The sequence below is a fragment of the Entamoeba nuttalli genome (genome assembly GCF_000257125.1).
Source record: "Entamoeba nuttalli P19 unplaced genomic scaffold asmbl_4079, whole genome shotgun sequence".
In the NCBI taxonomy this organism is placed as follows: domain Eukaryota; phylum Evosea; order Mastigamoebida; family Endamoebidae; genus Entamoeba; species Entamoeba nuttalli.
Genome location: NW_008576542.1, coordinates 3,648 through 17,058, shown reverse-complemented (window position 1 = coordinate 17,058; position 13,411 = coordinate 3,648). Strand labels below are relative to the sequence as shown.

The 13,411-nt window shown below is 24.5% G+C and overlaps 9 protein-coding genes across 9 annotated transcripts; 4 read left to right on the top strand and 5 right to left on the bottom strand.

Annotated features, from left to right (window-relative positions):
- Positions 1-908: 908 nt before the first annotated feature.
- On the bottom strand, positions 909-1,742 carry ENU1_092740 (hypothetical protein; the record flags this gene model as incomplete). The annotated part of the gene is made up of 1 exon (XM_008859089.1): positions 909-1,742. The coding sequence occupies one exon, from the start codon at positions 1,740-1,742 to the stop codon at positions 909-911; it is 834 nt and encodes a 277-aa protein (XP_008857311.1).
- Positions 1,743-2,934: 1,192 nt separating this feature from the next.
- On the top strand, positions 2,935-3,647 carry ENU1_092730 (hypothetical protein; the record flags this gene model as incomplete). The annotated part of the gene is made up of 2 exons (XM_008859088.1): positions 2,935-3,515; positions 3,572-3,647. The coding sequence occupies 2 exons, from the start codon at positions 2,935-2,937 to the stop codon at positions 3,645-3,647; spliced, it is 657 nt and encodes a 218-aa protein (XP_008857310.1).
- A 22-nt stretch (positions 3,648-3,669) lies between these two features.
- Positions 3,670-4,383, bottom strand: ENU1_092720 (methyltransferase domain containing protein; the record flags this gene model as incomplete). The annotated part of the gene is made up of 1 exon (XM_008859087.1): positions 3,670-4,383. One exon carries the CDS (start codon positions 4,381-4,383, stop codon positions 3,670-3,672), a length of 714 nt encoding a protein of 237 aa, XP_008857309.1.
- Positions 4,384-4,728: 345 nt separating this feature from the next.
- On the bottom strand, positions 4,729-5,874 carry ENU1_092710 (hypothetical protein; the record flags this gene model as incomplete). Its single annotated transcript, XM_008859086.1, has 1 exon — positions 4,729-5,874. One exon carries the CDS (start codon positions 5,872-5,874, stop codon positions 4,729-4,731), a length of 1,146 nt encoding a protein of 381 aa, XP_008857308.1.
- Positions 5,875-6,237: 363 nt separating this feature from the next.
- ENU1_092700 (hypothetical protein) lies at positions 6,238-7,605 on the top strand (the record flags this gene model as incomplete). Its single annotated transcript, XM_008859085.1, has 1 exon — positions 6,238-7,605. One exon carries the CDS (start codon positions 6,238-6,240, stop codon positions 7,603-7,605), a length of 1,368 nt encoding a protein of 455 aa, XP_008857307.1.
- Positions 7,606-7,636: 31 nt separating this feature from the next.
- On the bottom strand, positions 7,637-8,540 carry ENU1_092690 (RhoGAP domain containing protein; the record flags this gene model as incomplete). Its single annotated transcript, XM_008859084.1, has 1 exon — positions 7,637-8,540. The coding sequence occupies exon 1, from the start codon at positions 8,387-8,389 to the stop codon at positions 7,637-7,639; it is 753 nt and encodes a 250-aa protein (XP_008857306.1). The 5' UTR covers positions 8,390-8,540.
- Positions 8,541-8,715: 175 nt separating this feature from the next.
- ENU1_092680 (ATPase, Vps4 oligomerisation domain containing protein) lies at positions 8,716-10,233 on the bottom strand (the record flags this gene model as incomplete). The annotated part of the gene is made up of 1 exon (XM_008859083.1): positions 8,716-10,233. The coding sequence occupies one exon, from the start codon at positions 10,231-10,233 to the stop codon at positions 8,716-8,718; it is 1,518 nt and encodes a 505-aa protein (XP_008857305.1).
- Positions 10,234-10,378: 145 nt separating this feature from the next.
- ENU1_092670 (DEAD/DEAH box helicase, putative) lies at positions 10,379-11,638 on the top strand (the record flags this gene model as incomplete). Its single annotated transcript, XM_008859082.1, has 1 exon — positions 10,379-11,638. One exon carries the CDS (start codon positions 10,379-10,381, stop codon positions 11,636-11,638), a length of 1,260 nt encoding a protein of 419 aa, XP_008857304.1.
- A 701-nt stretch (positions 11,639-12,339) lies between these two features.
- Positions 12,340-13,161, top strand: ENU1_092660 (hypothetical protein; the record flags this gene model as incomplete). Its single annotated transcript, XM_008859081.1, has 1 exon — positions 12,340-13,161. The coding sequence occupies one exon, from the start codon at positions 12,340-12,342 to the stop codon at positions 13,159-13,161; it is 822 nt and encodes a 273-aa protein (XP_008857303.1).
- Positions 13,162-13,411: the final 250 nt, after the last annotated feature.

Genomic DNA, 13,411 nt, shown 5'->3' with positions numbered 1-13,411 from the left:
AATTATTTGCTTTTTTTTCGTTGCCATTTTCTTTCTTTGATTTTATCTTTGATTTTATAATTAATGATTTTATAATTAATTATTTAAAAAATACTTTGTCTAATTAACAATAATGAATTACAAATTATTAATTCTTTGAACTAAATTATAAGTTGAGAATGATATTTGTCATCTCAATAAAATAATCTATTTCTGTAATATATCTAATATACTTTTATTCTTATTATTTTTACTGTATGTCTATAAAAGTAGTAAGTATAATTCATCTTTCATACTCATTTTTATTACATTATATTCTTTTTAATTCATTCTTTATTAAGACTTATTACTTTTGTTTAAGTGATATACTTTTGTTATTTTTAAATATTAAGTTTGTGTATAGCTATATATATTATTCTATAACGTACAAATACTTTTTTTAACAGAGAATGGAAAGAATAACTCATTTTTATTCTTTATGAATATCAAATGTATTCAATTCAACATACATCTTTGATGAAATAAATACCAAAGAATAAAAATAGAATGATATACCAAAGAAAAATCTTTTTATAGAACTTTCAATTTCAACTTAAAATCAAATGGTTATGTATATTCTCAAATACAATTGTACTTAAAAAGTTATTACTAAACAAAGCAATAATATAATTCATTAAATCATAACTCAAAAATACAAAAAAGGGTAATAAAACATCCAATCAAAAAAGTCATTTTAAAATTGTCATATTTTTTAAATACTAAACAAATTTCAAATTATTATAAATGAAGAAAACAATATCTTCCAAATGAAGTAAAAATGACATATTAGAAGATATTCGTTATAAGAGTTAAAAAAAAGATACTATAATGTTTTAGTAAGTAAGATGAAACAGAAAAAGATAATAAAAAACAATTAGAATGAACAAATATTAACACCATTGAGGATTAAAACTATCAAAAGGATTTACTTCTTCTTCCTGATCAGAAGAAGTGAAGAAAGAATTAGAAGAAGCATCTTTTGAAGAAGAGGAAGAAATAATTTGAGAAGTAACATTTAATTGTTTAATAGAAGAAATGATATGTTCAGTTTTAAGCATAATAGATTGAACTTCTTTCAATTGATGCATAAGTGCAAAATTTTCAGTTGAATTAGAAAATTTCATTTGATTTTGTAATGAAGATAATGCGTTGTTAAAAGATTGACAAGCGTCAATACAATATTTTTCTATTTTAGATTTTGAAGAAGAAGATAATGTAGAATGAGTTAAAGAATGGTCAAGTATAATAGGTAATTGTAATTTTGTTTTAGTTGATTCAGAAAAATAATCTATTTTCTCATCCCAAGGAACAGCTGTGTTTGTTAATTTCCAATAACCAGGCTTTTTTAAAAACCCAGTTCCACTTTCAAAATAAGTTGAATGACTTAAAGCATCAAGAAAAGCTTTTTTCCATTTATTAGGATTTGTTCTAAATTGGTGAAGTTTTCCAAATAAGAACCAATGATCAACTACGAACCAAAGCATATCACCTTTTAAAGAAAAGAATTTCTTAGGATTTTCTTTTACAGTTAAAGAAAAAAGAATTACTCTACAAATATGTTGCCATGAAATTATTCCTCTACCATCACTATTTCCTAGTGCTGTTATACCTGTTGAACATAATGGACAAAAACATAATTTAAGTTTATATTCTGATGAATTTTCAATCGGTGTTGAATCAATTTCATTAAAAGTAGGAGATCCTTTTACTAAGTTTGTTTTCATTTGAATTATCAGTTTATATTTTCCTTTCCATTTATAAGTTACAATAAATTATGAATTTTCTTTACAATTTTCGATTTTTTAGTTTCAATGTTATTAAACTATGATTTTGAATTTTTTTTTATTATTCTTTTTATTATAATTAATATAAAATATAACGAAAATTCATAGAAAAAGAACAAGAAAAGTAATAGAAAAATTCATTATGAAAAACTAAAAAAAAAAACGAATAACATGGAGTATTTTGGGATCTTGTAATTATCTCTATACAATTTTTTTCAATTTTATCTTTTTTGAAGTAATTTTGTTTTTTAATTTCTTTTTCCTTAATCTTTTCATGTTTCATTTCTTTTCGGTTTACGATGGAAAGAATATTTTGATCAAAATTAGAATAATAGAGAAAAAATAGAACCCTAAATATCATTGTTTTATGAAAATACCTCAATGATAATAGAATAACTACAACCAATATTAATAAGAATAAATAATGATCAATTAAGTGGTATTACTTTTATTTTCTATTCTTCTTTGTTCATCAAGGAATAACCACTTCATTATGCCTTAAGAATGTTTATTCATCATTTATTCAATTATTCTTTAGCTTTTCATCACGTTGAGAAGTGAATGTTTCATTTTCTTCAACACACCTTATTTCCTTTGAATTAATATCATTTCAAACTTCATTAACTTAACTATTCTTCATTTAAGGAATTACCTCATCTTTGTTTGAAGCTTAATGAATATTAAAACTTCTTCATTCTTTATTTTCTTATTTTGTAATGAATGAACATGTTATTATGTTATTATTACTGTATTATTATGATTAATTTCTTTTATTTTTAACCATCCCCAATATATCCTTTTCCTTCGATAATACTCATAAGTTCAATTTAAACCATTCATTATCAAATATCTTTCACTCCCCCAACAAGTAAACCATATGCCATCTTTACAAATACCCATTCTTCTAATATAATAAATGAAATTTCATCATAATAAATAATAATCACTTTCATCTATGTAAGAATGAATAAGATAATTTCTAAGTAAGTCCAACATCATAATCATATTATAACTGATAATTCAAAGCTTTGATTTATTATAATGTTAGTGATATTTCTAACATGTTCAACCTTCAATTCATAGAATAACTATAAAAAATAAAAAAATAAAAACTAAAACTAAAAAAAAATAAATGGAACAAATTGAACAATTAGAAAACGCAATCACTCAACAAGAATTAGACTTAAAAGACCTTAATGAATTATTAGTTGAGGACTCAACAAATGAAGAAATTCTTTCATTAAAGAAAGAAGCAGAAACAACACTTAATACATTGAAAAAACAATTAGAACAATACCGTTTGACAATCTTATCTTCAAAAGAAGAATTAAAACTAACAAACAACAGTTCTTCTAATAATACAAATGAAACAAAAACCATTTACTTTAAACCAAATGACCAAGTTATTGCATGGAGTCAAAGAGATAATGGATGGTTTGCTGCAATGATTACAAGACCATCAAATAATCAAATGTATTGGGTCAGATTTGGTCCTCGTGATAATCAACTTGTTTCATTAGATAAAATTAAACCATTTAGTGACATTAATTCAGTACAATTATCAAGTATAAATACTTCTAAAATTAAAATTAGAAAACTTCCTAAAAAAACAATTACTGAATTACCTAAATGGACAAAACCAAAACCTAATGACACTGAAAAAGATTTATTACTTAAAAGAAAAAAAAGACATCAGTTAAAATCTCTTATGAAGTTTGTTATTTTTTTTTGTTTATTTATTTAAACAATTTAATATTTAAATAATTTAGACAACAAAAAGAAGAAGAGGATTTAGAAACAAAAAAAAATAGTTGGAAGGCATTTGCAAGTAAAATGAAAAAATAATAATAAAAAATTGCTTTTTTGATTATTGAAGAAGAAAAGCATAAAGTGGATAAAATTGTGTTGGATAATTTAAGTCTTTTCTAATTTGTAATGTTTGTAATCCTGATTGTGCAAATAAATGAGTCATATGTTCAACTGTTCTCATTAAAGAATTATCAGAACGATCCCAATAAAATCCATCAGTTCCAACATTTTCTTTTATAATAATTATTCCACCTTCTTTTAAATGTTGTTTACATTTTTTTAACATATCAATTAAATCATCATCTCTTAAATAAAGAATTGACCATTGAATCCAAATACAATCATATTGTTTATTTAATTGTAAATTTTGCATATCACAAACAAATGCATCATTAAATGATGGAAGTGTTTCTTTTAATTCTTTTGCTTTATTAACATGAACTAAACATTGATCAGCTACATCAATATGTTTATAATAACGAGATAATACATCTTTTGTAACTCTTCCAACTCCACCTCCAAGATCTAAACAATCTTCAATATTACAATTCATTTTAATTAAAATATTTCTTAAAAAAGTATGACTATTACTTTCATCTATCGGAATTAATTTGGTATATCCATCAACCATTCCTTTATCACTACTTTCCATATTATCCCATACTTTTTTATCTAATTGATACCAATCATTTTTATTAACAAGTTTATAAACTTCTTCAATACTTGAATAAACATTATTTAAACTATCACTTCCATTGAATGTTAATTTCATTCTTCAATTAGATTCTTAAAAGATTTTTGTTTTCATATAAACCCTTTTTTTTCTTAAAAAAAAATAACTCAAAAAAAAAAAATTTATGAATAATATCGTTGTTCTTCTGTTTTTCATTATTTCTATACTCATAATTATTTTAATTTGTTACATCTCTTATAATTTAATTCAAATCCATATAATTGAAGAAAGAATAAAACAAAAAGAAAGTGAAGATGAAGATTGTTCAGATGGAGAAGACCCTAATTACATTGAACAATATCATATGCTTGGAGGTGAAGATGAATAATTTAATAAATTTTTATAAAAAAAATCAAAACTTTTTTTAAAAGAAGTAAAGTGAAATTAGAATGGAAAACCAAATCCATGACTTGTTAATTTTTGAATCATTTTAGGATCAATTTCATCTTTTGATTTAGATAAACTTCGAACAATATTAGATAAATATTTTCTTACAATAAATACTAATGAAAGTTCTTGAGGAACAATATCATATAATGTTATAATTTTATCAACACAATCAACTTTAATTGAATTTTGTTTAACTTCTTTATTTGCAATTTTCTTTTCTAAACTATTCATTACAAAATTTATTAAGGAAATATTCCATGATGCAAAACATGATGTTGGAGCAACTGGAAATGAAGTAACAAATACACTATGTGTAGATTTAATTAATGGAAATGCAAATGAACAAACATTTTGAGTAACTAAACTTAAGTTTTCAGAATGAAGTTCTCTTTCAATTCTTTCTTTTGCTGTTTTTGTTCTTGCATCTAAGAAAATTAACATAGCTTTTTCCTCATTTGTTACTTTTTTTAAATGATTAATAATTACTACTGTTTGACGAGATGATAAAGATAAATCAAATAATCTCTTTTTTAATTTATCTACAATATGATCAATCATTTCTTCAAATTGGTCTAATGCAACATGTCCTTTTAATACATTTTTTAAATCATTATTTTTATTAAGTAAATGTCTAACATTATCATGAATTTTAATACACTCATCAAAATTCCATTGAGAGAGATATACTTGAAGTAAACTTGGTGCATCTAATATATATTTAATGTCTTTTCTAAGTTGTGGTATTTTACTAGTCATATCATTATTTTCATTATTTAATGAATTAGAAATATTAAGAAATGAAGATCGTTCTGTAATTAATTTATCTAATTTAGATTGTTGTTCTCTCATTTCAGTTGCATAATGTTGATTTAATTCATCAAGTTCAGTTCCTATAGCATTAAATTGTGTGTGAATTGTCATAAAGTCTTGTTCAATTTCTTCTAGTCTTCTAGTAATAGCTAAAAATTCTTGGTAATTATCATAAACAGCTTGTTTTAATTCATCAGACTTATCAGCAAGAAATCCTTTTAATTGTTGTAATGTAGTATTTTCAATTTGTTGATGAGAATGATTTTTATAAATATCATCAATGTAACCATTTTCATTTTCTTTTAATTGTTGAATAAGTTCTTCTGCCATTTATCTTTTTATATTTTTAAGATGAGATAATATTTTTTTAGATTAGTATTATATTTTTAAATAATCACAAATAATTAAAACGTAAAAAAAAAAATATAGATAAAAACCCATAATTTTTTAAAAAGAAAAATAATGTTTATTAAATTAAATAATTGAAATAAGAAATTAGTAATCTTCACTACTAACAAGATCGATCTTATCTTTCGCCTTTTACTAAAGATAACCGTGTTAGTAGATTTACTGAAGATGAAGGAATTTTTGGAGGGTCTGTTCAAGGACCAATCTTTTTAGTAATTTTATTTTTTTCTCTTCATCTTTTTATTTATTAAAAACTAAAAATTCAATATTTTGAACATTTACTAAATGGGAAAAAAATTATTGTCAAAATTATTCTCTTATACATTTACTTATAATGATGAATTTACAATTGAAGGAGGTGAACAATCTTTAACAGAACAATATCGTTTTATTCATGAAAACGAAAATTTTTTTCTTCAAGTTAGAAATATATCAATTAAAGAAACAGTTAATGATATTATTATAAATGAACTTCAAAGTTTTGGATTTATGGGACCCAATGATTCTCTTTCAGTTATTGGGGAATGGAAAGATATTATAATACCTTTTAAATTAAAGGTTTTCTTTTATTCAAAACAAACACAAGAAGCAAAAATGGGAATTTTATTTTTTGAATATAATAAAGTTTTCTTTGAATTAATGTCAACTACTTTTATTTCATTTGATGAACTTATAGAAATTCTTAAAGGATTTGATCTTTCTAATGTTAAACAATCACATAAATTAATACTCAATGGAGTTGTAACTCAAACAATATATAAAGAAGATTTTAAAGTTAGAGTTCCAAATCATTTTAAAAGAAATGGTGTATTTTATACTGGAACAATTCAAATTTATGATGATGATATTATCAATACAATTAATCTTAGTTTTGGAAAAGATATTGTTTCATCAGAAAAAATATTTAAAAAAAGAATTGAACAAATGTGGGGATTAATTCAAACAACAACTATTACTTTAAATTGTAATTCTATTTCATGGATAATTCTTTCATTTATTTCACCAAATAATATTTATGGAGTTAAAAATCATTATCTTGCTTATCATCAATATAATAATGCATTCTATTCAGTATGGTTTGGGTTACTTCATGAAAATGCAAATATAACTCCATTATTTACTCTTATTCTTTCAAATTATAGTCATGAACAATTAATTTTAAAAGATAAATTTCCATTATATCTTCATTTTAATCCGGAATATAGTATTTCTCTTTCTCCATCTTTCCTACCAATTAATTCAGCTGATGAATATGGTTTAATTAGTGATATTCTTCCATCAATGTTTATTGATAAACAGGCAATATGTAGATTTTTTATTAATGTAACTCCATTAACAGGAGTTCCAAAAGAGACAGGATTAGATATTATTAATATGGAACGATTAAATTTAAAAAATCAAAAAACAACTCAAATGATTTCTCAAAAAACTGAGAAATATGGAAAATATGATTGTTGGTGTGATATTTGTAAGACTAAAATTCAAAATGATGAAGTAAAATGTATGATAAAATATGTTTATTTCAAAAACCCAGATGTTTATGTTCGTTTTAGTTTCTCTGCACCAGAACAAACATTTAATGAATGTTATATTAATCATCACATTCCACAACTAATGGGTTCTTTAGATCTTTCTCTTCTTAAATCAAATTAAAAAAAAAATAATAAATTCATTACATTTCTTTTTAGATCATTTCATTTTCTTCTTTAATATGTTTGAATATTTGTTCATAAGATTCAATCATTAATTCAAATGCATTTTGAATTAAGTTTAGATCATTAGCACTTTGTTCCCATGTTAAATCTGGATTTCTAACACAAGCTGGTCCAAAACAAACTGCAAGATTCATTGGTCCCATTAAATTAATAGCTTTATTGATTGAAATTAAGTGTAAAAAATCAATCAAATACCATAAACAATTTTTATTGATTGATGGAAGACTTTCAAGAAATTTTCTTAGTTGTTTAATACGTTCTTTTTTATCAACACATCTACCACACTTAACAAATTCATCGTATCTAAAATATGGAATAATTGGATCATCCAAAGAAGATAAATAATTTTTACAAACAGCTGATGCAATACGAACATTTCCAAAATCAATTGGTTGAGAAGTTGTGTCTGACTCTAATATTTTTTTAACAGCCATCATTTCATCTCTACTTGGTGAAACTCTAAAAATTCCTTCAGTGGTAATTCCTCCATTATATCTTAAATATTGAATACTTCTAAAAAATGGAACAGGATATCTCCATCCTGATTTTAAACATGCTACACGAAGTGGATATCCATATGTTCCACTAATTTTCATATTTAATCCAAGTTGTGTTAACCAATTAATAAATTTTCCAAAATCATTAAATAAAAAAATATAATTTTCTTTTTCAGTATTTATTTGAAATGATTTATTAATTTGTTGTTCTTCAAGTTTTTTCATTAAATCTCCATTTCTAATTAAAATAGCTTTTTGAATATCAATTGTAAATTCCTCTTTTTCTTTTTTTAAACATATAATTTTATTATTAATTAATGAAATACTTCCTTCGTTAAATTTTCCTTTTTTTCCTTTACTATATTGAATTGGAGTACTGAATAATGAGCGTTAATAACTTCTTTTATCTTTATTAAAGAACAAACAGTTCAATCATTATAACAGATCTTTTTATTCTTGTTAGTTCTTTTTTTTTTCTAGATTTTCAATTATGAATTATTTCTTTATTTTTAAAAAATACCAAAAAAATGGTTATTATAAAAATATTACATTTAAGAACTTACACTTCCATATTTATTATTCCAATCTATATATTCCACTAAATCATCTTGTGAAACTGATGGTCTTATTGTTCTCAATGAATCAATAAAGTCTTTTAATTGAACGGGTCGAACTTGAGATGTATCTACATCAATAATATTCATTTGTAATGAATTAAGTTCTCGAATTGGTCCATATGCAGCATCTTTAACAAGTTCTTTCATATCACTTCCAGAATAACCATCAGTTTTCTCTCCAATAATATTAATTTCTTCTTCACTTACTTCATTTTTTACTTTATTTAATAATGTCTTAACTAATGTCATTCGTGCTTCAATATCTGGTAATGGAATATACAATCGCTTTACTAACCTTCTTCTTGCTGCTTCGTCTATTTCTTGTGGTCTATTTGTTGCTCCAACAACTAAAATTCGTTCATCGTCTGTTCCTGCCCCATCTAACCTAACTAAAAATTCTGTTTTTAATCTTCTACTTGACTCATGTTCACTTTCACTTCGAGCACTTAACAACGAATCTATTTCATCAATAAAAATAACACTTCTCTCATAACATGATGCAACAGCAAAGAGTGCCCGTACTAACTTTTCTCCTTCTCCAATCCATTTACTTGTTAATGCAGACGCTGATATATTAAAAAAAGTGGCATTGCTTTGACTTGCAATTGCTTTACCAATCATTGTTTTTCCAGTCCCTGGTGGTCCAAATAATAATAATCCTTTTGGTGGTGCTCTTAGTCCTGTAAAAATATCAGGTCGTAACATTGGCCAAATAACTGCTTCTTGCACAATTTTTTTGGCATTTTTTAATCCTGCTATTTCGTCCCATGTAACTTTTGGAGATTTATCTAAAATCTCATGAACTATCTTTGTTAATAATGAAGGGTCATTATTAATTAATCGTGGATCATCTAATGGTACTCCATTTACATCTTCTATCCAATCCTCTGTTTCATCTCCTTTCTTTTGTTTATTAATCTTAGTTTGTTTTTCCTTATTTTCTTGAATATTATCTTTTTTATAAGGTGGTTGGAATTTTTTCTTCGGTTTTTGTGGGTTATTTCCTTTTCTAATTTCATCTTGATACAACCTTTCTGCTGCTGTTTGAAATCCTGTCTCATTTTTAGTTTGAATTCTTTTAGGTTGAGGTGGGTTTGGAACAGAATCATCAATAGTAATTTGTTTCTTTTTAATAACAGGAATTTCATCAGAAACTAATATTTCTCTTTTTAATGGAATAGTGCTAAATTTTGAAGATTCGTTTTCTTGATTATCTAATAATAATGAAGCTCCCTTTGTTGCAGAAGTAATATAATCTGAATTTGAAATAAATTCATCAATGTCATATGGTTTAATTAATTTCAAAAAATTACTTTTAATAAAAATTTGATATTCTTTTGTTCTTGGATCATTATATTGAATAAGATTATCAATCAACGAAGCGTATTCAACATCATTTATTTCATCTTTAACAAATAAAGAATTAAGTTGTGATACAATCTCTTCACTCATTCTCAATAAAGTGATGTTTCTTAGTTTTTTATTCCTCAACCTTTTATAGTGTTTCATAATTTTTCTAAAAAGTAAAAAAAAAGGTTTGTTTTTTTTTATATGAGGGGTTTAAAAAATATAAAACTTAAAAATATAAACAACCCCAATGACTGACCCAACAATGCAAATTCCTGATTTTGTTCAATCTGAAACATTTAAAATGCAAGTTGAACCATCAAACAAAGACACTTATGTCGGTACAGTTTCATTTCAAGAAATGGGATTGAAAAAAGAAATTATGCAATCTATTACTGATTGTGGATTTGAACATCCATCTGAAGTTCAGTCACAAGTAATTCCAAAGGCATTGTTACGTCAAGACATATTATGCCAAGCAAAATCAGGTATGGGTAAAACAGCTGTTTTTGTATTATCAATTCTTAACCAAGGGCTATTCTTAGGGGATCATGTTTCTGCTATTGTTATTTGTCATACCCGTGAACTTGCTCGACAAGTTCAAAATGAATTTGATAGAATGAAAAAAAGACTTGTTGAGTCAATTGGTAAAGATATTCAAACAGCTAGTTATATTGGAGGAAATCCAGAATCAAATGATGTAGATGATTTAAAAAATAGAAAACCAACTATTATTGTTGGTACACCAGGAAGATTAGCTTCTTTAAATAATTCTGGGGCATTAGATCTTAGTAAACTTGATACCTTTGTTATTGATGAATGCGATAAAATTCTTTCATCTAAATCTGAACTTGATATCATGTCATTGTTTATGAGCTCTTCAAAGAATAAACAAGTGATGATGTTTTCAGCAACTATTTCTGAACAAAATAAAGCCTTATGTCGTAAGTATTTAAAGAACCCATTTGAGGTATTTATTGATGATGGAGAAAAGTTATTCCTTCATGGACTTCACTTATATAGTAAAAAATTACAAGACATGGAAAAGCAAGATAAATTAGGAGAAATATTAGATGAAATTGATTTCAATCAAGCTATTATTTTTGCTGATCGTAAAGAACGTTGTCAAGCTATTGTTCAAAGATTAAAGAAAGAAAAATATCCATGTGGTATTCTTTATGGTAGGATGGAAGAATATTTAAGAGAAAGAGAGTTTGAGAGATTCAGAAAGGGTGAAAGTAGAATTTTAGTTTCAACTGATTTATGTGGAAGAGGTATTGATATTGAAAAAGTTAATTTGGTTGTTAACTTTGATATGGCTTTAGACTCTGATCAATTCTTGCATAGAGTAGGAAGAGCTGGAAGATTTGGAACTAAAGGAGTTGCTATTTCATTTATTGATACTGAAGAAGATGAAAAAGTTTTGAAAGAAGTTCAATCAAGATTTGCAGTACAAATGAAAGAATTACCAGATGACTTGAAAGAAATTCCATCCACATATTACAAGTAACTTCGTTCTATTACTTTTCTATTTTTTTTTACTTTTAACTTATATTTAAACCAATTTTCAAAGTAAAAATTCATATGAATTAGTAATTTTAATTATTGCTGTTATTTTTAATTTCTTCAAATCTTTTAATAATAGTTATTTTTTGGTTATGTCACTTTCTCTAGTAAGATAATGCTTATTCAAGACTGGTATCTTATTGTTATTATTTATTTACTTATTTATTTTCCAACAGATAAATATATTTAATGTTCATAGTTTTTAGTTGAATATATTGGTATTATAAAAAAAAGTAATTGTTGATAATAAATAAAATTAATCAAAGTCATAGTGTTATTAATATATTCATCGTAAAACATCAACAGAAAGAATGAATTATTATAATAATCATTAAAATCAAAATAAAAGTCAAATAACAAGTTAAATGAAGAATAATTAAATTGATAATGTTTGAAAAAAAAATTATTTCATTAGAAATAAAACGTGATGAAGAAAGTGATCCATTCATTTCTCAATATGATGAAATACTAATTATTGAGTAAATCAAATACATCAAACTCAATTAATTTGATTTTTTTAAAACATTTTTTGTTTAGTTTTTTATAAATTTTTTCTTTGTTTAAATAGTTTTTTAACTATAACACAAATCTATTTTATTGAACAGAACAAAGAATTGTAATTTAAAAAAACTTTAAAGAGATATCATGACAGGAAACATAAAAAATCAAATGAAACATAGTACTAATAACGCTGTATTAATTATGAATATAGTTAATTATGGAAATATTAATCTCTATGGAGAACCAACAATAAAAAATACAAAACATCAATGTGAATCAATCAACTATCAAGAAAAATTAAAAAACAGTAAGCAAAAAATCACTCCTACATTATACCTTAAAAAAGAACAAAAAGAAACCAAAACTCAGAAAGAAATTGAACAAGAAATTGAAAAAGATGTTGAGTCTTACAAAAAATCAGTACACACAAACCAAAATAAAATTAATACACTATTAATAAACCAACCATCTAATTTAATGACAACAACATTATCTTCTTTTTGTCATAAACGTCAGTATTTGGTAATTTATGACTCTGAGAAAAAGTCTTTTTTAAACCAAGAAATTTGGAGTTCTATTTGTGGAAGAAATAATATTATGATTATCATAAAAGACTGGAATGGAAATGTATTTGGTTCTTTTCATGAAGTTGTTCCTAAAAAAATGGGAGAATATTCCAAAAAAGACTATAATCACTTTGTTTTTTCTTTGAACAACCCATATCACAACCCAATGAAATTTAAAAGAAAGGTTATTTCTCCAATCCTTAAAATTCATTTAGACAATGAAAGTATTTTAACTGTTAGTGGCTTCTTATTCATTGGAGTATTTAATAGCTTCTTAGTTTCAAATGAACGTTTTTGGAAATACTATACTGACCCAACAGATAAAGGAACAAATTACTTTTGTTCAAATGATTCAATTTTTACAGTTGATAGCATGAAAATACTTCAATGGTTTGATTAAATAAACTTAGACTCCTAAAGAGAAAAATTGAAATTTAAATAATAAAAAGCAATAAATTAAGTATAAATGGAATTAGTTTCTATTGTTCTTTGTTCATTATAGTATAATCTCATTCAATAATCCTTCTTCTAGAAGCTCTAAGGAGTATGTTTATTTGTGGTAGAACTAATTTTTATTAAAACACATCAAGTTTTTAATAACAAATTTTTAATTTCTTCAACATTGTCAATTTCAATTTTCAATTCTATAT